Raw genomic sequence first — 23,566 nt, forward strand, 5'->3', positions numbered from 1 at the left:
TTTATAACCGAATCAAGGTGCAAACCTGCATCGGTGCACCCAAAAGGACAGCGTGCCCATTTGCACCAAGTCAATGGCAGGCATAGGTGGGTGCGCCTACGTGTCTCCCATGGTGTGCAGCAACTCTTTCTTTCCCTCCGTCCCACTTAGCATTCAATATCTCCCCTCCTCCCTCTACCCCAATATTCGGCATCTCTCCTCCCCGCCCAGAAGTGTTCAATGGTTTCCCTTCCCTTTCTTACCCCCTCCAGTGCGGCACCTATGTGGCAGGCTGTGTGACTGCTCAGCTGGCACAAGGCCTTGCGCATCCCCACATCCCTTCCAAAACATAAAGTTCAGAGGAGAAGGGATCTGGGATGCTTAAGCCAGCTGTGATATCTTCCATAGCCAATAGCCATACTGACCCCTACTGGTGGGGCTGGCCCTACGCATACTGAATAGCTAGTTAGGTAAGTTCCCCAGGCTGAAAAATTTCCTTTCACATAGTGTATGCACAGGTAGGGTTACCATATTTTGTCCCCCAAAAAGGAGGACACATGCCCCGCCCCCTTTCACGCCCCACCCTGTCCCCCTGTCACACACCCCATCACTCCCCCTCCCCGTCGCCCCCCTCCCCTTACCTTACTACTGCCCTGGTGGTCTAGTGACCTCTTTGGGGCAGGAAAGAGCCCCCTCTTTCCTGCCCGGAGCGCTGCCCTGCATGTATCCTTCCTGTTGGTGATCTCGGCGCCAATTCAAAATGGCCTCCGAGAGTTGACGTCTCGCGAGGACATGTCAAGTCTCGGCGGCCATTTTGAATCGGCGCCGAGATCACCAACAGGAAGGATACATGCAGGGCAGCGCTCTGGGCAGGAAAGAGGTCATTAGACCACCAGGGCAGTAGTAAGTAAGGGGAGGGGAGGCTAGCAATCTGCCCGTTTGTCCAGAAATCCAGACAAGGAGGAAGTGACGTCAGCGGCGAGCATGGTCGCCTAAACTCCGTGCTCCCGAATACCCACGGCAAAAACAGCGATTTCCCGATCATATTTGAGAACGGTGTGTGGAGAATACCTTGCTAGGAGCCGAATAAGAGTGGAGCGGACCCGAGGCATTAATGCAAAAGCGACCGGTGCCGCCTAACCTGTCCAAATTCGCGTTTAAACAGAGCATGACGGGGAAAAAAAACATGGCGGCGCCAGAGCTCGAAGATGCGGCAGAGCAGGCAGAACTGCAGCCCTCAAGCGATATGTTTGAAACGCAGACCCAGGGAGACGCTGAGGTAGCTGGATTGCCAGAGCTTTGCGCCTGGATTCAAGAAATCCGCTCGGATTTAAAAGCAATGAGGTCGGAGCTGGCGACATTGGGAGCCGATCTGAGAGGCGAGATAGCGGAGCTGGGACACCGGGTAGAAGAGGTGGAAGGCCAAATTGACGAACACTCGGAATCCCTGGGCTCCCTGGAGCGGCAAATAGCTGACGAGTGTTTGGGCCAGCAGATATTATCTGAAAAGCTAGAAGACCTGGAAAATGGAAGCAGGCGCCATAATCTCCGTTTTCGCGGTCTGCCAGAGATCCCAGCGTATCATAATAGCGAGCAAGTGATTCAACAAATAGCCAGTGCTCTGCTAGCGACCACGGAAGAGCCGGTCCCACCGGAAAAAATACAATTGGACAGCGCTCATTGGGCCCTGGGAGCTAACAGAAATCCGGACAAACGGGCAGATTGGCAAAACCCACCCGGTTGCCCGGACATGTCCTCAAAAAGAGGCCTACCATGAAAACCCCTAACTAACTAATCCACAACATTTATCCACCTTTCCAGATTGTATCTTTATATAACTACCTGACCAATTCCTCTTGTTTTCCTTGATTTCTTTGTAACACCAATTGTATTCTTTACCCTGGTATGGCGACGCCATATCAGGTCTTTGTAAGCCACATTGAGCCTGCAAATAGGTGGGAAAATGTGGGATACAAGTGCAATAAATAATAAAATAATAATAATAATGAGGCTTGGAATGCACTGAGAGATATGGGCTATGGAAGCACTAGAGTGAGGCTTGGAATGCACTGAGATAGGGGCTATGGAAGCACCAAAATGAGGCTTGGAATGCACTGAAAGAACGCCAGGACAAATATCCAATGAACTGCAAGAAAGCAGTCCAAAAAACCACAACCTGCCAACACCAAAAATTTCTCACTGCTGGCCTTCAAAAGTAGTCCAATTTGACAGGAAACCCACCCAAGTTGCAGTTCAGCCCCTAGGGAAGCCTTCCCATTGGCTACATCCTAGCACAGTCTCCACACTGGAAGGGGATGATGATAGAGCTATGGAGAGCTAAACTCTGGAAAAATATCCAGAGTCTTTAGCCTGGCTTCTAGACAGGAAATTTACAAATCTGTAAAAGACTGAAAAAAATCCAGAGAGTTGGGAGTCTTAGGCTTCTGAGTTCTCAAAATATCTGATAGAGCCCTAGGCATGTGCCTAGTTTGCCTGCTGCTTAATCCAGCTGTGTCAGGATGTATTATAGGGTCTGCGAGGCCCTAAAGCCTCATTATCCAGCTCTTCTTGTTTATCTGCAGGATCCTTCTGGTCCATTTGTAAGGATAAAATGCACATCGGGATGGTGCTGAGCTTTGCTTCCGGGATTTATTGGAGCAGAGGCCAGATATCAGTGAGGCCAGTGTGGGACAGAGAGATCAAAGCATGTCGACTAGAACTACAAATCCCATCAGCCCCGAGCAAGCCAAGAATGAGAGCCAGACTGGAGTGTGGGGCAGGATGGCCAGGGGCTGATTGAGAGGAGGATGCAGCAAGTTGAGAAGGGGATTTTCCCCACACTGTCTGCGAGTTTCCATTTGCTGTCAGTTCAGTTCCTGCACGTGAAATATATCTGGTTCTCCCTCCCTTCCATATCTCGGTAGTTGCTCCTCTCACCCAGCAAATTAGCTCCGGGAGCGTACCCTGGGGTGCCAGGCTGCAGTGGTTGGATTGGGTTGGGGGAAGGGTGCCATATTTGTGCAGCAGCAGTAGAAATATGCAGATTGGAAGATCTTCGGAAGGATGGTCCCCGCTTTCAGCTTTGGTTTCCTTCTTTTTTGACCTGTTGTCGAAACTAAATAGTCAAGCAGGAAACATCACTGTTCTGTTGTACGGACTAGCCGACCTGTTGAAGTTAAAAGATTACAGTGGACGGTATTCATTCAGGAAATGATACCATTTCCAGAGTTAAACGTGCTAAATTAAAGCATTTATCATGAATTTTCTTAGCCTGCCACATTCTCTAGGCAGGACCTATGTCATTGGTGCTCTACTGGCTACGGCTGGGCTTTGCTATAAGAAGAACAGCTGGATGTTCCTTTGCTGCCCTTGTGTGAAACATTCCTGGACCGATCTAGTTTCCTACGTATGAAGAAAAATCACGGGAAGACAAAGTTTCAGGTGACGTTCAAGATCGGGAGGCGGGGCTGGTGGTTGGGAGGCAGGGATAGTGCTGGGCAGACTTATACGGTCTGTGCCAGAGCCGGTGGTGGGAGGCGGGACTGGTGGTTTGGAGGCGGAGATAGTGCTGGGCAGACTTATACGGTCTGTGCCAGAGCCAGTGGTGGGATGCGGGACTGGTGGTTGGGAGGCGGGGATAGTGCTGGGCAGACTTATACGATCTGTGCCAGAGCTGGTGGTGGGAGGCGGGGATAGTGCTGGGCAGACTTATACGGTCTGTGCCAGAGCCGGTGGTTGGGAGGAGGGGCTGGTGGTTGGGAGGTGAGGATAGTGCTGGACAGACTTGTACGGTCTGTGCCAGAGCCGGTGGTTGGGAGGCAGAGATAGTGCTGGGCAACTTATACGGTCTGTGCCCTGAAGAGCACAGGTACAAATCAAAGTAGGGTATACACAAAAAGCAGCAAATATGAGTTATCTTGTTGGGCAGACTGGATGGACCGTGCAGGTCTTTTTCTGCCGTTATCTACTATGTTACTTTGTTTAATCCCACATCCAGTGTAGGTGCACCTCTCGCCAGCAAATAAGCTCCTGGTCTACAGCAAACATATGATAATGTTTATATGAAGAAATGACCCGACACAGGCTTGTTTTGGCGTTCGTTGCCTGTGTCAGGGGTCTGTGACTTTGGACCATATATTGTTATATCGGTGGAAGGTCACTGTGAGTATAAAGCTTTATAACATTTGGGAAAAGTGTACTATTGCTACCATCAGTGACAACAAGCTTTTAGATGGTAGCAACAGGACGCTTTCCCCAAACATTATAAATGTTTATACTCACATTGACCTTTCATTGATATATTAATATATGGTCCAAAGTCACAGACCCTGACACAGGCAACACATGCCGAAACACAGCTGTGTTGGGTCATTTTTCTATAGATGATGTTTTTGGATTGGACTCTTTGGTGGCATCGCCTCTTCACTTGATGGCCCTTGTCTTTTCGCTGTTGGTGCCTTTCACAGAGACCTTTCTGTTTCCTTATATGAAGAAATGTACTGCTCATTCATTCCTTACAGTATATCAAGAAATGCTCCAATTTCTTCTGATGGCAGGGATTTTTTTTTCACAGAGTAAAGTGCAAAGCTCCGGAGGTATTTTCTGCAGCTGATAAATAGCCATTTTGACTCCGTGAGCTACCTCATGAGTGACCCACTGTTGTTTCTTACAGGAATTATTAGCAGTCGATAGCCTGTATGGCCCAGGCTTAGATCAGCAAAAGTACCTGTTATGATCTGATCTTAATCTGAGTCTTGGTTCTGTATTTTCAGACCAGTTGCTGCAAAGGTTTGTTTGGGAGAACATGGTGTTTCCTTTCCCGTTACAGCGTTGTTCTCCTGGTACCTCACTGGGTAGCCTCTAGTTTATCTACTTACTTAACCGCAGGTGAGTGGGGTGTGTGTACTGGGCAGCGGCATAGCCAGACCGGCCATTTTGGGTAGGCCTTAGAGTAAACACGGGTAGACCCTTCCAACTCTCCCCCCCCCCCCCCACCTGCATCTCTCTCCCTCTCTTCCGCCCCTAGATCCAGCATCCTCTCCTCCCCTGCCTGTCTCCTGAGAACAACCCCCCAACCACTCTACCTCGGAACCATTACCGGAAACAGCGTCAGCATCAATTTTTCTCTGCTACCTGCACCAGTCCCAAATGACCTTACCCAACACCTTCCCATCTAAATCCTCATCTACCTTCAGCCTACGATCGATTGTATTTAAGATCATGTAATGACTACTTCATAATAACACTCTGTAAGCCACATTGAGCCTGCAAAGAGGTGGGAAAATGTGGGGTAACATAGTAACATAGTAGATGACGGCAGAAAAAGACCTGCACGGTCCATCCAGTCTGCCCAACAAGATAAACTCATATGTGCTACTTTTTGTGTATACCTTACCTTGATTTGTACCTGTCCTTTTCACGGCACAGACCGTATAAGTCTGCCCAGCACTATCCCCACCTCCCAACCACCAGCCCCGCCTCCCACCACCAGTTCTGGCTCAGACCATATAAGTCTGCCCAGCACTATCCCCACCTCCCAACCACCAGCCCCGCCTCCCACCACCAGTTCTGGCTCAGACCGTATAAGTCTGCCCAGCACTATCCCCACCTCCCACCACCGGCTCTGGCACAGACCGTATAAGTCTGCCCAGCACTATCCCCGCCTCCCAACCACCAGCCCCGCCTCCCACCACCGGTACAAATGCAATAAATAAATACTGCATCCCACGAGAGAAGAAAAAGGAGGTGACACCAGCGAGGGCAGGACGCGGCAAAGGGAAGCGTGCAGGGCTAGCGCAGGCAGTGGACATGAATCACTGCTTCTACCGGCGACAGTGCTAATGTAGAGTTTGGGGGAGGGGGGGAATCAGAGAGAGGGAGAGTTCCCAGGCCATGAGCAGGGGAGGGAAGATGCCAGATCCAGGGGGTGGAGGAGAGGGAGAGAAGGGAACAAGGCAACTGCTTCTGAGGTATTTGGGGGGGGCCTTATTGGCCACTGGACCGGGTGGACCCGGACCTACCTGTATCTATGCCACCGACGCTGGGGCCCTGCTATTTGGCATGTGTTGTGAGCTGCCCTGTGTTCTTTGGGCAGGTGAGAAAGATGTATGTTCTGGGAGCTGTGCTGCTGGCCCTGCTGTGTACGCTTATCCTTCGGCGTCTGAAGGATAGGAAGATTTGCCTGGATGTTAAAAGGCTGGATGGGAGAACTGTCCTCATCACAGGTGAGAGAATGTCAAATTGCGCATCCAGAGCTCACCACCCCTTAAAGAATTTTGCCTCACATGCAGACCAGCTTTCCTTACAGTGTGGCTTCAAGTCTTACATGCTTCTTACAGGAACTCTTCCCATGATTGGTATGTGGTGTGTTCAGGGCGCAAGGGATTAGGAGATGGGGGGGGGGGGGGGGGAGGGAGTCTTTTTGATTCAAAACTCAACATTGGATTGAGATTTAGTTCATGCTTTTCTCGCTTATTCTAGGCGAGTTACATCCAAGTACTTCCGGTCCCAGGAGGGCTTATAATCTAAGTTTGCACCTGAGACAATGAAGGGTTAAATGACTTGCCCAAGATCACAAGAAGCGGCAATGTGATTTAAATCCTGGCTTCCCTGATTTGCGGTCCTTTGCTTTAACCATTGGCCTGCTCCTGCACTGAATGGTTTATCCAAAAGATAAAAAGGCAGCAGCACTCTACTTACTAGAATAAATATCTATATATATAAAACTCACCCTCAACGTTCTATTTGCACTGACGTCACTGAAGCCAGGTTCGTAAGTTCGAAGCTCTGAAGCCACACAAAATCACAGTCTGCGGGCCCCGCCCTCGCGTCAAACGTTAATACGTTGAGGGCGGAGCACATTCTCAGCTCCAAGTTCCGTTGTACTGCACTGTAGCTCTCGCACGGAGGCTGCGGGGGGGCCGGCGACACACGGAGACACAAAGGGACGGAGGGGAGCCTTGCTAGCGCCCGTTTCATTCCGATTAGAAACAGGCCTTCGTTACTAGTGAACTAAGAAAAAGCAGAATGATGAAACAATGAAGTTTAATAGAAGACCCAAAGGTCAAAAAGCAACGTTTTGCGTACATGGCCACGTTTCGCCCTCAGGCTGCGTCAGGGGTAAAATAAGAACGTAAACATAAAATTATTCTCGTGACACGCAACAGAAACGAGCGCTGGAATCGGAGTAGAGACACGAGAATAATTTTATGTTTACGTTCTTATAGTTTTACCCCTGACGCAGCCTGAGGGCGAAACGTGGCCACGTCGGGTATTGTTGTTTGCTTTTTGACCTTTGGGTCTTCCATTAAACTTCAGTGTTTCATCATTCTGCTTTTTCTGAATGGTTTATCTACACATCCCAACCATAGAGGCCTTCATGCAGACCTTCAGCGATAGTGCTGGTTAATGCAAACTAGTTACCTCAGAAAGAAGAGGATTTCTCTTAACACTATAGTGGGGCACTGCTTCTCCATTAATTAACTAACTGACTGACTAATTTATTTATTTAAAATATTTATAACCCACGCAATCCAGTGGCGTAGCCAGACAGCCAATTTTTGGGTGGGCCTGAGCACAAAGTGGGTGGGCACAAAATTTTCTCTCTCCCCAAAATTGGCTGTCTGGCTACCCACTGCCCCGAACCCCCCCCCCCCCCCCCCCCCCCCCAAGCCTCCGCTGCAGGTTTCTCCGGCACCACCTACCGGCACCCAATGGGCCTTCTTTCCCCTCCCTCCGTCGGGCAGCGCCAGCCTAACTGTACAACAAAGCTGCACGGCACCGGGTCCGTCAGCATGCTGCGACTGCTTCCTCTGCGCTAGCCCCGCCTCACCTCACCTCAGATACTCTTTCTGAAGAGGCGGGGCTAGCGCAGAGGAAGCAGTCGCAGCAGCGTACAGAGAGACAGCCCTGGCACCGCGTGGATCCGCTGCAGATTTAGCAGCAGAACTAACACCTCTGCCGAAAGATGACAAGGTAGGAGCTAGCCGCAGCATGCTGACGGACCCGGTGCCGTGCAGCTTTGTTGTACAGTTAGGCTGGCGCGCCCTGCCCGACGGAGGGAGGGGAAAGAAGGCCCATTGGGTGCTCCGTTGCTGGGTGGGCCTGAGCCCAAATTGGGTGGGCCCAGGCCCACCCGTGGCTACGCCCCTGACGCAATCCATAATGTTCTAGGTGGCTTACCATTAAAACATCCACAATATGTCAACAAAAACAAACAAATACAAATCGTATCAGACATCATCATGTAAACAACAATAAAGCTATCTCCTTCCTTAAAAGGTTTTATTCCAAAAATAATTAATTGAACTACCATCCAAACATTATTTAGTCTCCATATGCCTCCTGGAACAATAAAGTTTTTAGTTCTTGCTTAAACTGGTCAACAGCTGTTCTAGATCTTATGGTCACAGGTAACTCGTTCCATAATTTAGGTCCCTAGACCTTAAAAATTGACGTACGATACTCAAAAACATTAAGTGATTTCATATCTAAAAGGTTTGCATGGGAGGGACCTCAAGGCTCTAGAAGGTTGATCCATTCATAAGAACATAAGAATAGCCATACTGGGTCAGACCAGTGGTCCATCTACCCAGTATTCTGCTTCCGAAGCAGTGGCCTGGCAGAAACCCAATTAGATTTGTAAGGTTGATGCAATCAAGGGAGAAAACAAGTTATTCCATATCTTCGACACAATTCTCTGTTTAATGGGAAGCCAATGAAGAGCTTTCAAAATTGGGGAAATAATGTATGTGCCGAGAGTAACCAAAAAGAACCCGAGCTGAAGCGTTTTGAGCAACCTGTAGAGCCTTTAGGAGGAAATAGTGCTCCTCTCTGCCTCAAGCAGGCCTGGCTCAGTCTCTGAGATATTACAGAATCAGAACTCAAAGCTGGATGACTACAAGAGAGGCAACAACACTCCTTTCTATTCCAGGGAAGAACGTCTGTAGACTGTAGTGGATAAAACGTGCCTTCAGTGCCGTCCTACTTGGTTCCTCTCATTGATGCTGCGTTTGGATGGATTTGTAGTGGACCCAGAAAAATATTTGTACAATGTGAGGAAACTCTTGTTCCTTACCCAGGTCCCTCCAGCACCTTCTCTGTTACACTGTTGTTTTGATTTTATGCTGCACTGAAGTGGAGGAGTGGCCTAGTGGTTAGGGTGGTGGACTTTGGTCCTGGGGAACTGAGTTCAATTCCCACTTCAGGCACAGGCAGCTCCTTGTGACTCTGGGCAAGTCACTTAACCCTTCATTGCCCCATGTAAGCCACATTGAGCCTGCCATGAGTGCGAAAGCGCGGGGTACAAATGTAACAAAAATAAAATAGATACTATTGGAGATTCTACATGGAATGTTGCTACTATTGGAGATTCTACATGGATTGCTGCTATTCCACTAGCAACATTCCATGTAGAAGGCTGCGCACGCTTCTGTTTCTGTGAGTCTGACGTCCTCACAGAAGCAGAAGCCTGCGCGGCCACATTGGTGATCTGCAAGGGCCGACTTCTACATGGAATGTTGCTACTATTGGAGATTCTACATGGAATGTTGCTATTCCACTAGCAACATTCCATGTAGAAGGCTGCGCAGGCTTCTGTTTCTGTGAGTCTGACGTCCTGCACGTACGTACAGAAACTGCGCTGCCACATTGGTGATCTGCAAGGGCCGACTTCTACATGGAATGTTGCTAGTGGAATAGCAACATTCCATGTAGAATCTCAAATAGTAGCAAAAGTGGAGGAGTGACCTAGTGGTTAGGGTGGTGGACTTTGGTCCTGAGGAACTGAGTTTGATTCCCACTTCAGGCACAGGCAGCTCCTTGTGACTCTGGGCAAGTCACTTAACCCTCCATTGCCTGCCGCATTGAGCCTGCCATGAGTGGGAAAAAGTGCGGGGTACAAATGTAACCAAAAAAAAAAAATCTTACTATAAAAAATAGACGGATAGTTCACTCTTGTCTTACTGTTAATTTGATAAGAGAAGGAGAAAAAGTCTCATAATGTCACAGGGACTAGCATGTGATTGTCTAAATCAATGCCCAATTATATGGGTAACACCTCTCTGTGACTCATATAATCATTGCCAAAAACCCCCTCCTTCCAAATGTCAGTCCCGAATTCTTTGCAGGGGGGGGGAGGGGGTTCAAATTTTCTTTTCTTTTTTAATTTTCTTTTAGCGTTGGCCCAATTTAAAGTAACTCTTCAATTTGTGATCACTCTAAGAATAGCAGGCAGTAGGCGTTAAACCAAAAAGTGGAATCACTTATCTGCATACTCTGTCGGCTCATCAGACCCCGACAGGCACCCGTTTGGCAAACGCTTTCTCAAGAGATCTGAGCTTCTGCAAGCGTGATTCTGATCCACTGTCAGTGTGCAGCGCCGTGTTAAGTTTTATCAACACATCCCAATCGTAGTCGTGCAGACCTCCAGCGATAGCGCTGTTTAATGAGACTGAAGTGTCTGGCATAGGAGGAGCTAACTAGTTTCGTAATAACTTTACCTCGCTAGCAGATTTCTTGAAATATAAGGAGAACGTATCAACAAAGACCATGAGTTTGGGTTGAATTTTTCACCCTTGCAGTTTAGCTGCTATCACGACTTCCAGACAGCACAGGTTAGTGCGACCTATCACTGGACTTGCCCCAACCTGCAACGTAAACATGACAGACTGTTACTGCTAGTTTAGAAAAAGAATAATTAAATTCAAGAAATATGAGGTACTAGTAAAAAATGCCTGTTTCTGACACAAATGAAACGGGCGCTAGCATGGTTTTCCTCGGAGTGTGTATGTTTGAGAGAGAATGTGTGTAAGAGATGGAGTGTGTGTGTCATAGAGAGAATGTGAGAGAGACAGAGACAGCGTGTGTGTGTGTGTGAGAGAGAGAGAGAGAGAGTGGGTGAGAGACAGAGTGACTGTGTGTGTGTGATAGGGAGTGTGTCAGAGAGAGTGTATGTGAGAGACAGTGAGTATGATCCCCCACCCCCCCTCTCGCAGGGCCCCCCTCCCCACCCCCACCTCTCTGGTCTCAGGACCCCCTCCCCACCTCCCTCTCCCCTGCCCCGCCTCCAGCTATCCATGTCCAGCGACCCTCCTCTCCCCCTGCCCCCTCCTGCAGCTACCCATGTCCAACGACCCTCCCCCCCCCCCCCCCCCCCCCCCCCGGTGCATCAAAGCCCCTCGCCACCCGCAGCTGGCAGTGGTAACGGTGTCTGGCCGCTGCTGCTTCCCCTGTTGAGCAGCAGCGGCCGCTACAAAAAGAAAAGAAGCGATAAATGTTTTTAAACCCAGCCCAAATCATTCGCAAATGCCCGAGTCTTACAACGCAGTCTCTGCAGCCGCTCCTCCTCTCGCCTGTCACGTCACGGCGCTCCTCCAGGGTCTTACTCAGTTTGGTTCCAGTTTTTGGATAGCCTGGCTCATATTCCCACCTTTTTTATTTTCATTTTATGCTCCGTGGGATCTGTTGAGTTCTCCACACGCGTGGATTCTCTTTAGACTTTAGCCCAGAAGAGTTTGCCCCACTTTTGTGCAGTGCATGTAGAGCAGAGGTTTTCAACCCAGCCCTCGGCACCCACCAAGCCAGTCGGCTTTTCAGGGTACCCAGAATGAATATGCATGAGATATATTTGCATATAGTAGAGGCAGAGCGTGCAGTTGTTACCGCCTACATATTCATTGAGGATATCCTGAAAACCCGACTGGCTAGGTGTATCCAGAGGGCTGGGTTGAGAACCCCCGAAATGGAGGCAACATTTCCGAAAACTGCCAACACGAACCCATTGCAAATACGTTTCGTAAGATTCGTTCCCTTGTCTGCTGTAAGAAGTACTATGTTTCTTTTATGCAGATACAAGATCAGAAAGGCTGCTTAACGACTCTCTTTTTTTTTTTTTTTTTGCCTGTCCTCCTTTCCTGTGTAAGGGGGTAACTCAGGGGTCGGTAAAGTGGTGGCTGTAGCTTTGGCAAAGCGAGGTGCGCGTGTGGTCATCACCTCCCCTGACGAGAGGGCGGGGGAGGAGGCGGTCCAGCAGATCCGGAAGGAAAGCCTCAACCTGGATGTCCACTTTATGAAACTGAACATGGCCAACCTGCAGAGCATCCGGGACTTTTGTCAAACATTCTGCCGGGCAGAGAAACGACTACATATTCTAATTAACAATGCAGGTAAGCATTGGGGTGGGGTGGGGTGGGGGGGGGAGAGGGATTAAGAATGGACTCCACAATTTTTAAGAATACTGAACCATGTTGGCGCTAACTGTAGGGAGGCTGTTGTGCTCTTTAAGAAAGGGACTAAAGTTTAAAAATCCTAACACTGTTTACATTTTTGCTCTTTGAGACTGGGAAGTTGATTTCTGATGTCTCTACAGTGCTATATGTGGATGCTACACTTCTGTATCCCTGGAAACCCAGTTCCTACCCTCATGGGACTGCAGAGTGGAGGAGTGGCCTAGTGGTTAGGGTTGGTGGACTTTGGTCCTGGGGAACTGAGGAACTGAGTTCGATTCTCACTTCAGGCACAGGCAGCTCCTTGTGGCTCTGGGCAAGTCACTTAACCCTCCATTGCCCCATGTAAGCCGCATTGAGCCTGCCATGAGTGGGAAAGCGCGGGGTACAAATGTAAGAAAAATAAAATAGATACTATTGGAGATTCTACATGGAATGTTGCTACTATTGGAGATTCTTCATGGAATGTTGCTATTCCACTAGCAACATTCCATGTAAAAGGCTGCGCAGGCTTCTGTTTCTGTGAGTCTGATGTCCTGCACGTACGTGCAGGACGTCAGACTCACAGAAGCAGAAGCCTGCGCGGCCACATTGGTGATCTGCAAGGGCCGACTTCTACATGGAATGTTGCTAGTGGAATAGCAACATTCCATGTAGAATCTCAAATAGTAGCAACAGTAGAGGAGTGGCCTAGTGGTTAGGGTGGTGGAATTTGGTCCTGGGGAACTGAGGAACAGAGTTTGATTCCCACTTCAGGCACAGGCAGCTCCTTGTGGCTCTGGGCAAGTCACTTAACCCTCCATTGCCCCATGTAAGCCGCATTGAGCCTGCCATGAGTGGGAAAGCACAGGGTACAAATGTAAGAAAAATAAAATAGATACTATTGGAGATTCTACATGGAATGTTGCTATTCCACTAGCAACATTTCATGTAGAAGGCTGTGCAGGCTTCTGTTTCTGTGAGTCTGACGTCCTGCACATATGTGCAGGACGTCAGACTCACAGAAGCAGAAGCCTACGCGGCCACATTGGTGCTCTGCAAGGGCCGACTTCTACATGGAATGTTGCTAGTGGAATAGCTGAAACCACTTAAATCTCCAAACTACAAAATCTTTGGTAAATATAATCACGCTCTTCACAAATCCAAAGATAAGAACTGTGTGTGTGCAAACAGCCTATCTATATAGTGATTTATTACATTTTTAGTTTTTTCGTATATAATATTTTATATTATTGTGTATTAATTTGGGAGCCCTCGGAAGATACCACTTTAAGGCAACTTCATTGTTTTTTGCCTAGTGGCATAGTCTCTCTTCATTGGGTCGTCCCTTATTTGACTATTTATAGGTGCTGTTGCAAACACACTCTACCAAGTGCTCAAAAAATATATATGCGTGCTCTAAATGAAAAAAATGAATAAAATGAAAGACTTAAACTTATCTTAAATGCCACTACATATTCTTTTGCTGTTGGAGTCCGCTTAGGCTTCCCCTAAATTGCGCCCGACGCCGCGGGTTTCACTGCTTTCATCAGGGACTCGGGTTAGAATGGCCCGCTCTGAATTCCCAACAGTCTATGCACGCAGCTTCTCGTAGTACTCTCTGTTGTTCTTCGTAGGCGCTATTTAATGACTGCAAGGTACTGACGCGTCGCGTCAACGTCACTGTGGAAACAAAAATCTGGCATTGATGAAATAAGCTCCCCACAGTGTCTGTTACAAAGACTTGAAATGATGCACATCTCTCAATGTATACATGTTAATGCCACTCAACTAGTCCAACTTCATACTACTTAGATCTAACATGAAAAAACATGAAAGCATTAAAAAATGTTATTATTTACTTGAAGAACTTAAAAAAAGGTTAGTATCGAGAATGTGGAATAATGACATGTTCGGAGTCAAATTAGATCATAGAATTCCATTCCACAGATTCATTCAACCCGTATGGATTGACTGTGTGTAACCTATGTATCCACCACTGTTCTCTCCTCGTTAACACTGTAGTCCGGTCACGTCCTCCGTTCGACTCCGGAACCTGTTCTATGATGAACCATCTGAGATCCTTAAAAGTATGATGATGTTGCAAACAATGAGGTACTAGAGGAGCCGATAACGTTTTAGTTTTTAACTTGCTTTTATGTTCTATGAGTCTTACTCTCATAGTCCTCATGGTACGTCCGACATACTGTAAGGAACATGGACAGTATATTATATACACCACATAAGATGAAAGACAAGTGGTGTGTTGTTCCATTTTATACGTGCGTTGGGTATTGACATGAGTCCACTGAGTCATCGTGCTAGTTTGAGCACAAAACTGGCACTGTCCACATGGTTGATGGCATCCAGATGTTATTGTTTGGAGCTCCGAAGAAAAATGTGTATGTACCAATTGATCTTTTAAATTTCTACCCCTCGTGTAAGCAATACAGGGGTATTCTTGAAACACTGGATGAAAAGTGAGCACCTGCCAATGCTTAAAAATTAAATGAGCAACCGCAGGAGCCAAGGTAGAAAAACCCAATACACAGACAGTTTTTTCCATTTGTTCTTTTTCTTTATTCAATAACAGTAATGAACGCTGAGCGTACCAAGCTCTTTTATATGCTTGTTGTATGCACTTCTGAGTGTACCCTCTTGCTTGCAGCTTTAATATAAGCATACAAGCTTGATCTTTGAAGGCTTCATCCGTAGAGCAGATTCTACGGAGACGTAAAAACTGACCCACCGGAAGAGACCACTTCAATTTGTGTGGATGATGGCTATGCCATGACAAAAGAGTGTTACGATCAGTGGGTTTATGATATACTGTGGCATGTAATTTGCCCGATACCTTATAAGGACGTCAGACTCACAGAAGCAGAAGCCTGCGCGGCCACATTGGTGATCTGCAAGGGCCGACTTCTACATGGAATGTTGCTAGTGGAATAGCAACATTCCATGTAGAATCTCAAATAGTAGCAACAGTGGAGGAGTGGCCTAGTGGTTAGGGTGGTGGAATTTGGTCCTGGGGAACTGAGGAACAGAGTTTGATTCCCACTTCAGGCACAGGCAGCTCCTTGTGACTCTGGGCAAGTCACTTAACCCTCCATCGCCTGCCGCATTGAGCCTACCATGAGTGGGAAAGCGCGGGGTACAAATGTAACCAAAAAAAAAAAACGGGATTATATATAACTACAGTCGGTTTGGGCTCAAGAAGAAGTTCCAAGAGCACTATCTGCATAGGAGTGATAACACGCTGGAGACATTTGCGTCTTATGTAGAACTTTGAAATTTTCTGAATATTTTTTTGAAGTCTCTATAATGGGCAGTTAGAGACAATATGTTAGTAAGATAGGTTTGATCAAGGAAACTGTTTATACCTTGACAATGTGGTTTTGATACATTGTGGCAAGTATTGTTGAAAGAAAGTACAGTATGAATGATGTTTGAATGGTGGGGATGTATAGTATATGATATCTATATGAGAAAAATATCAAATAATTTACTAAATATCAAACAATAAGGTGGTCACTAGTATACAAGTGATTGGTTCATAAGCTTGAGCTCAGATTTGGGAGTATAGATAGATATTTATTGCGGATATCCTGAAAGACTGGCTGGGTTGAGAACCACGGTGTTAGAGTTACTTAATCGCAGGGCTTCCCGGACCTATTCTGGGGACCCCCACAGCCAGTCAGGTTTTCAGGATAGCCACGATGAATATTCACGAGATCCAATCTGCATATACTGAGTCTCCAAAGCAGGCAGATTAACTTAACGCATATTCATTGTGGCTATCCTGGAAACCTTGACTGGCTGGGGGGTCTCCAGGACAGGTTTGAAAAGCCCTGCTTTATATAGTAACTATCTTTTAGGCAAATACATGGCAGGTCCTTCTGTAAAATAAAACAAAAAAACTCATTTTGATCCATTTGACTCTTGTCTGATTCTTTCTGATGTCACGTATTGTCTGCGACCCGGACAATGAATTTTATTTAAACATTTTCTATTCAGCTCAATCTAAAACTCTTGGCAAATAACTAAAAACAGTAACTCGCGTAGGACACCACAATCAACTTAATTCAGTACTTAAAAACAATATAAAATATGATCCCTAACCCCAAGCTAAGACAATAGTAATACAAATCAGACATACTGGAACTGATGTTAGAACAACAAGCCTGTAAAAGCTGTCATTCGTAGGCTTTTAGCTGTTTCTGAAAAATTAATACTGATTCCAATCAGAATATCATGGACTTTTTTTCCCAATAAAGTTCAATGAGACCTTCTTCGTGAGATACAACCATTTTGCACAAGATTGGATTCAAGCTCAAAATGTTAAGTGTGCAAGCATAAGTAATGAGCTGATTTGCTTTCTCAAAATATCACACATTATGTGTGCGGATATTGTGCATTTTTCCTGCACAGTGTTGCATCTGCAAACGGTTTAGTGTATGGGTGTGAAAGGTTCAGCTCTGATTGTGACATGAAGACAGTGGCTTAGGTACGTGGGGCCTGGGCCCCCGTAGATTTGGCCCTGGACCCCCCTGCCGACAACCCTCTCGACCCGCCGCCAACCCGCCGTCGCCTACCTTTGCTGGCGGGGGACCCCAACCCCCGCCAGCCGAGGTCCTCTTCTTCCGGCGCAAGGCTTCGTTCTGTTTCTGAGTCTGACATCCTGCATCTTTCCCAGTATGGCAATACTTATGTACTTATGGTTTTCCTCCTACGTGAACTTGGATTATGGAGCTGTCTTCCAAATGCATTGCTACCTTGTCACTTATAAAACATATAATCCCAATAAATAAATAAAAAAGCAATATTTATTTTAAATTGTTGGTCCTATTACAATTCCTTTTTGTGGGTAAAATATTATACTTTATTTCCATGTGCTTGAGAGTAATAATTTCTAGTGATGTGGTATATTATGTAGGGACCACACACACAGGAAACGGCGAAGGTGACTCAAAAAGGAAGACTGGACAATGCTCTTGAATTCTGTGTTTATTGAACAATCTATAAACTTGACACGCTTTCAGCCAATAGGCCTGCCTCAGGAGTCTCTCAGTGCTGTTAATGTGTCAACTCAGGTTAGGATTGTAGAATCTATCAGTGCTGAATACAGGTCTTGGCGGGAAGATAAAATAACCGTTGGTACTTACTAAACAGTAGGACTCGGGGAAACAATCTCTCTATATAAAAGGCACCTCCAGCATTCTAATGAAGCCTCAGCCGGAAGTTTGAAGCGGTCTAGATATCCGGTTTCCCCATGAGTGTCTGCCCCGCCCTTGCGTCACAATGCAATGACGTCGAGGGCGGAGCAATGACACTCGACGAATCGCGATCTCCCCCTGCCCCTCGGCGGCCATTTTTAACAGGCAACCGGCATCACGGAGCGACAGCCGCAGCCAGGCAGGAACGTGGATCTTTCCTGCCTGCCACAAACATTTCCTAAAAAACAACCGCAGTGGATGGAGGGGCAGGTGAGACAGCAGGGTCGCTAGACATGGGTGTCTGCTGGGGGGGGGCAGGGCGACAGCAGGGTCGCTGGCATGGGTGGCTGCAGGGGGGGCAGGGGGAGATGAGGGTTGCAGGACATGGGTGGCTGCAAGGGGGGCAGGAGGAGAGGACGGTCGCACGACATGGGTGGCCGCAGGAGGGGGCAGGGGGAGAGCAGGGTGGCTGGAGGGGGGTAGGGGGAGAGCAGGGTCGCTGGCCATGGGTCGCTGCAGGGGGGGCCGGGGGAGAGGAGGGTCGCTGGACAGCAAAACCTTGCTAGCGCCCGTTTCATTTCTCACAGATGAGACAGCAGGTTCGCTAGACATGGGTGTCTGATGGGGGGGGCAGGGCGACAGCAGGGTCGCTGGCATAGGTCGCTGCAGGGGGGGCCGGGGGAGAGCAGGGTCGCAGGACAGCAAAACCTTGCTAGTGCCCGTTTCATTTCTCACAGAAATGGGCATTTTTTTACTAGTGTCTAATAATTTGCAGGACTGGCGCACAGTGCGACTGACGGTTATTTTATCTTCCCACCAAGACCTGTACTCAGCACTGATAGATTCTACAATCCTAACCTGAGTTGACACATTAACAGCATTGAGAGACTCCTGAGGCAGGCCTATTGGCTGAAAGCGTGTCAAGTTTATAGATTGTTCAATAAACACAGAATTCAAGAGCATTGTCCAGTCTTCCTTTTTGAGTCACCTTAGTACATAAGTACATAAGTAATGCCACACTGGGAAAAGACCAAGGGTCCATTGAGCCCAGCATCCTGTCCACGACAGCGGCCAATCCAGGCCAAGGGCACCTGGCAAGCTTCCCAAACGTACAAACATTCTATACAATCAAGCCATTGTGACATCACTAATGAGGTTGGCTCTTATTGGTGGAATGAGCCACTATGACATCACAATAGGTTAAATCACTGCTCTATGTAATAAAAGTGAGCCAAGTAGAGGACATAAGTACATAAGTAATGCCACACTGGGAAAAGACCAAGGGTCCATCGAGCCCAGCATCCTGTCCACGACAGCGGCCAATCCAAGCACCTGGCGAGCTTCCCAAACGTACAAACATTCTATACATGTTATTCCTATTTACGGTGTGATTGCAAGTCTGCGAGGGTTTTTGTTCTTCTGTGTATATTATGTAGGGGCTCATTTTCAAAGCACTTAGACTTACAAAGTTCCTTAGGTTTCTCTGTAACTTTGTAAGTCTAAGTGCTTTGAAAATATGCCTCTTTCAGATACCGGTTCTTAGAATGTGTCATTACTTTAGTGAAACACCAGGTGTCACTGCTGTTCTTGTCCTTGGAGCCATTTAAAAGCATTTGGTAAGGCCGGCCAAAAAGCACACTAATTTGAAGTTTAAAACTGGAAATTTATGTATGATTTTCTGTAATCATTTTTTAAAAATGTATCTGGCATCTATCAAATCATTTTTTTAAAATACATAATCTGGATCTGTCAAATAACAGCATATGCAAAAAATGGAACTTTCAGATGATCTTCCTGTTCGGCTCCAAAGGAAGAACAGAAAAAAGTGAAGCTGGTATTTGAAATGACCTCTGGGTCACGTGTTTCCTGATAATTAGTGTGGCTGCTCTTGGGGACTGTGAGACACTGTACATGTATTGCAAAGACAGTGTATAGAGGAACATACCACAGAGGGTACGAAGCATTCACCTCTCAGAGGGGTTTTGAAGTAGTACCTGAGGGTTTCATCTTACAGGCAGCGTTTAGAGGAAACCACTCACTGAAACCTTAAGTTACTTAATTGCATTCAGATTAAACTAATTTGCTTTGGACAGACAGTGCCCAAAATGCCAGATGTTGCAATGGTACAAACCAGAGCGGAGAGGAAGAGGTAGGGGAAAGCAGCATTCAGAAATAGCTGTCAGGCGTAATTAGCCCTTATCAGCTGACGGAGATCCTAGCTGCTGGCAACATTGGGAATTAAGAGAAGTGTACTAGAAAAAGGCAAAGATTTAATGAGCAGCTTCTAGTGGGGATCGGTAAGCTCAGGAGGCTAGGGCTATTCAGCTTGGAGAAGAGACGGCTGAGGGGAGACATGATAGAGGTATACAAAATAATGAGTGGAGTGGAACAGGTGGATGTGAAGCGTCTGTTCATGCTTTCCAAAAATACTGGGACTAGGGGGCATGCGATGAAACTACAGTGTAGTAAATTTAAAACAAATCGGAGAAACGTTTTCTTCACCCAATGTATAATTAAACTCTGCAATTCGTTGCCGGAGAACGTGGTGAAGGCAGTTAGTTTAGCAGAGTTTAAAAAGGGGTTGGACGGTTTCCTAAAGGACAAGTCCATAAACCGCTACTAAATGGACTTGGGAAAAATCCAGAATTCCAGGAATAACATGTATACAATGTTTGTACGTTTGGGAAGCTCGCCATGTGCCCTTGGCCTGGATTGGCCGCTGTCCTGGACAGGATGCTGGGCTCGATGGACCCTTGGTCTTTTCCCAGTATGGCATTACTTATATACTTATTATCCCAGTTCATACGTCTAAAAAGATTTTTCTGTTTCGTAATAATTCTTTTTTTTTTTTTTTATGCCAGTCTTTTAAGATTCAATGATGGGAACTGATAAATCCGGTTTATACTGGCTCAGCAGATGTAACTGGACAACTATTTTAGCTGTTTTTCCAGAGGTGGCTAAAATGTATTCTGTCAGGGCTTCAGATGGAAAGCATCTCGGATTCCAGACCAAAAGGTTAGACAAAGCACCTTTGCAATCTCAGACGCTCATTAGACGTTGACTGTGAATAATGCCACATAGGCTCAATAATAGAGTATCAGAACCTAGGAGTGGCCTAGTGGTTAGAGTGGTGGACTTTGGTCCTGGGGAACTGGGTTCAATTCCCACTGCAGGCACAGGCAGCTCCTTGTGACTCTGGGCAAGTCACTTAACCCTCCATTGCCCCAGGTACAAATAAGTACCTGTATATAATATGTAAGCCGCATTGAGCCTGCCATGAGTGGGAAAGCGCGGGGTACAAATGTAACAACAACATGGAATGTTGCTACTATTTGAGATTCTGCATGGAATGTTGCTACTATTGGAGATTCTAGATGGAATGTTGCTACTATTGAGATTCTGTTGCTACTATTTGAGATTCTACATGGAATGTTAATGTTGCTATTCCACTAGTAACATTCCATGTAGAAGCCTGCCCTTGCAGATCAGCAACGTGGCCGCGCAGGCTTCTGTTTCTGTGAGTCTGACGTCCTGCGTCAGACTCACAGAAACAGAAGCCTGCGCAGCCACATTGAGTGGCCTAGTGGTCAGAGTGGTGGACCTTGGTCCTGAGGAACTTTCAATTCCCACTGCAGGCAGAGGCAGCTCCTTGTGATTCTGGGCAAGTCACTTAACCCTCCATTGCCCCAGGTACAAATAAGTACCTGTATATAATATGTAAGCCGCATTGAACCTGCTATGAGTGGGAAAAGCGCGGGGTACAAATGTAAGAAAAAAAAATGACAGTGAGGGGAAAGTGGAGTGGGATTGTACACACACTTGGCACTTTACCTGGCACGAGAATTAAAGGGAGAATATTTACTTTCATCGTGAGATACTATTTATTTATTAGGATTTATTTACCACCTTTTTTGAAGGAATTCACTCAAGGCGGTGTACAGCACGAATAAGTCAATCATAAGCAATAGACAATTACAGCAGTAAAAGTATTCAAACAACAATACAAAGTACGGCATAGTGTGCTACATTATAATGCCAACGCAATACGCAATAAAACATTTTAATAGACAGCATAGGTTTTTCCACTTTTCCTAAGAAGGCTCAAGACAGATTACAAAGTATAAAGCAGATGGAACAAAATTCAGTTAAGTTACAATTAAAATATGAATTAAATTAATATAACTTGCTTCAAACTACTACTACTTATCATTTCTATAGCGCTACAAGGCATACGCAGCGCTGTACACCATACACAGAAAGACAGTCCCTGCTCAAAGAGCTTACAATCTAGGTAAGACAGGTAAACAGAACAATAAGGGTAAGGGAATAAAGAGGTGAGGATAAAGAGGACAGGGCAAGTGAGCAGTGGTTAGGAGTCAAAAGCAGTGGTAAAGAGGTGGGCTTTAAGTTTGGACTTGAAAACGGCCAAAGACGGGGCTAGACGTACAGGCTCAGGTAGTCTATTCCAGGCGTGAGGTGCAGCGACATAAAAGGAACGGAGCCTGGAATTAGCAGTAGAGGAGAAGGGGACAGATAAGAGAGATTTATCTACAGATCGGAGTACCCGAGAGGGGGTGTAGGGAGAGACGAGTGGAGAGGTATTGGGGAGCGGCAGAATGAATGCACTTAAAGGTCAATAAGAGAAGTTTGAATTGAATGCGGAAACGGATAGGGAGCCAGTGAAGTGACTTAAGGAGAGGGCTAATGTGAGCATAGCGACTTTGGCGGAAAATGAGTCGCGCAGCAGAGTTTTGGACTGATTGAAGAGGAGAGAGATGGCTAAGTGGGAGGCCGGTGAGAAGCTGGTTGCAATAATCTAGGCGAGAGGTGATGAGAGTGTGGATAAGGGTTCTGGTAGAGTGCTCAGAGATGAAGGGACGGATTTTGCTGATGTTATAGAGAAAGAAACGACAGGTTTTGGCAATCTGCTGAATGTGAGCAGAGAAGGAGAGAGAGGAGTCAAAGATGACCCCAAGGTTACGGGCTGATGAGACAAAACTAAAGAATCATAGTGCGAATTATCACATAGCTAATGACACCCTCGCCTTATTACATCAGATATACATACAATGCAGTGGGATCGGCCTACTGTTGTTTGTTTCCTCCTAGTGGGAGCCTGAGCTGTTTGGATCAGGGGTTTTCATTATTTATTTTAAAAGTCACAATTTTACAACCAATTGGTAAAACAAACGTGTAGAAAGGGAAATGCAAGGTCATCTGAGAAGAGCTGAGCTAGCCCTGGTTTGCTCCATCTTTTTCCACTTGTTTTAATAAGAACAGATCTACAGGTTCGTGCATTTGGTTGGGGATTCTCAACCCAGTCCCCAGGATATCCACAATGAATAATGCATGAAATAGGTTTGCATGTAATGGAGGCACTTCATGCAGATCTGTTTCCTGCATATTCATTGTGGATACCTGCAAATCCAGCTGGGGGAGGGAGGAAGTGCCCTAAGGACTGAGTTGAGAACTACTGCATTAAAACAGTATTAGAATCAGCTTAATTTGTGCATGTTGACATCTGATAAGTTTAAATATAATCTTTTACTAGGGGTGCCTGCTGTACTGGATTGGACAGAGGATGGATTCAGTATGTGCTTTGGATTTAATCATCTTGGTCCTTTCCTGCTCACCAACCTCCTGCTGAGTCTTCTGAAAAGTTCTGCCCCCAGCCGCGTGGTCACCATCACATCAGACATCTACAAGTACCAGAAGCTGGACTTCCAGGACCTCAATTATAACCTAGTGCCCCTGTTCACCTACTGTCGCAGCAAACTGGCCAACCTGTACTTCACCCAGGAGCTCGCTCGGCAGACCCAAGGCACTGGTGTCACCGCATACGCGGTTCATCCCGGTATGTTCTGTGTAAAGAGGAGTCGATGCAAAACACAGTATTATCCAAACCTGGGATAGGTAACTTCGGTCCTCAAGTGCCATAGGTAGGTCAGGTTTTCAGGATATCCATAATAAATATGCATGAGGTGAAATCTGCATGCAGTACTTCCATTATATGCAAATCTAACTCATGCATATTCATTGTGGATATCCTGAAAACCTGGCCTACCTGAGGCACTCGAGGACCGGGATTTGGCTATCTTTGAGCTACCTGTTAGTATCGTAAAAAGTATTAACCCTACGAAAGTACACTGTTGGTTGTCTTTTTCATGG

General features: G+C 46.6%; 1 protein-coding gene across 8 annotated transcripts in view; it reads left to right on the forward strand.

Annotated features, from left to right (window-relative positions):
- The window catches only part of LOC115480570 (retinol dehydrogenase 14-like), a 50,106-nt gene that overhangs the window by 15,972 nt on the left and 10,568 nt on the right, over positions 1-23,566 (forward strand). For 3 of the 8 annotated variants that reach the window (XM_030219349.1, XM_030219347.1, XM_030219341.1), the window contains exons 3-5: positions 6,074-6,203; positions 11,901-12,143; positions 22,950-23,252. In XM_030219349.1, coding sequence (XP_030075209.1) covers positions 6,083-6,203; positions 11,901-12,143; positions 22,950-23,252 — 667 coding nt within the window. In that variant the 5' untranslated portion in view covers positions 6,074-6,082. Of the gene's footprint in view, positions 1-3,270; positions 3,421-4,751; positions 4,867-6,073; positions 6,204-11,900; positions 12,144-22,949; positions 23,253-23,566 lie in introns of all 8 variants that reach the window. The other 5 variants (XM_030219346.1, XM_030219343.1, XM_030219344.1 and 2 more) reach the window with 4 other exon arrangements.

This window comes from Microcaecilia unicolor, chromosome 11 (genome assembly GCF_901765095.1).
Source record: "Microcaecilia unicolor chromosome 11, aMicUni1.1, whole genome shotgun sequence".
Lineage (NCBI taxonomy): Eukaryota > Metazoa > Chordata > Amphibia > Gymnophiona > Siphonopidae > Microcaecilia > Microcaecilia unicolor.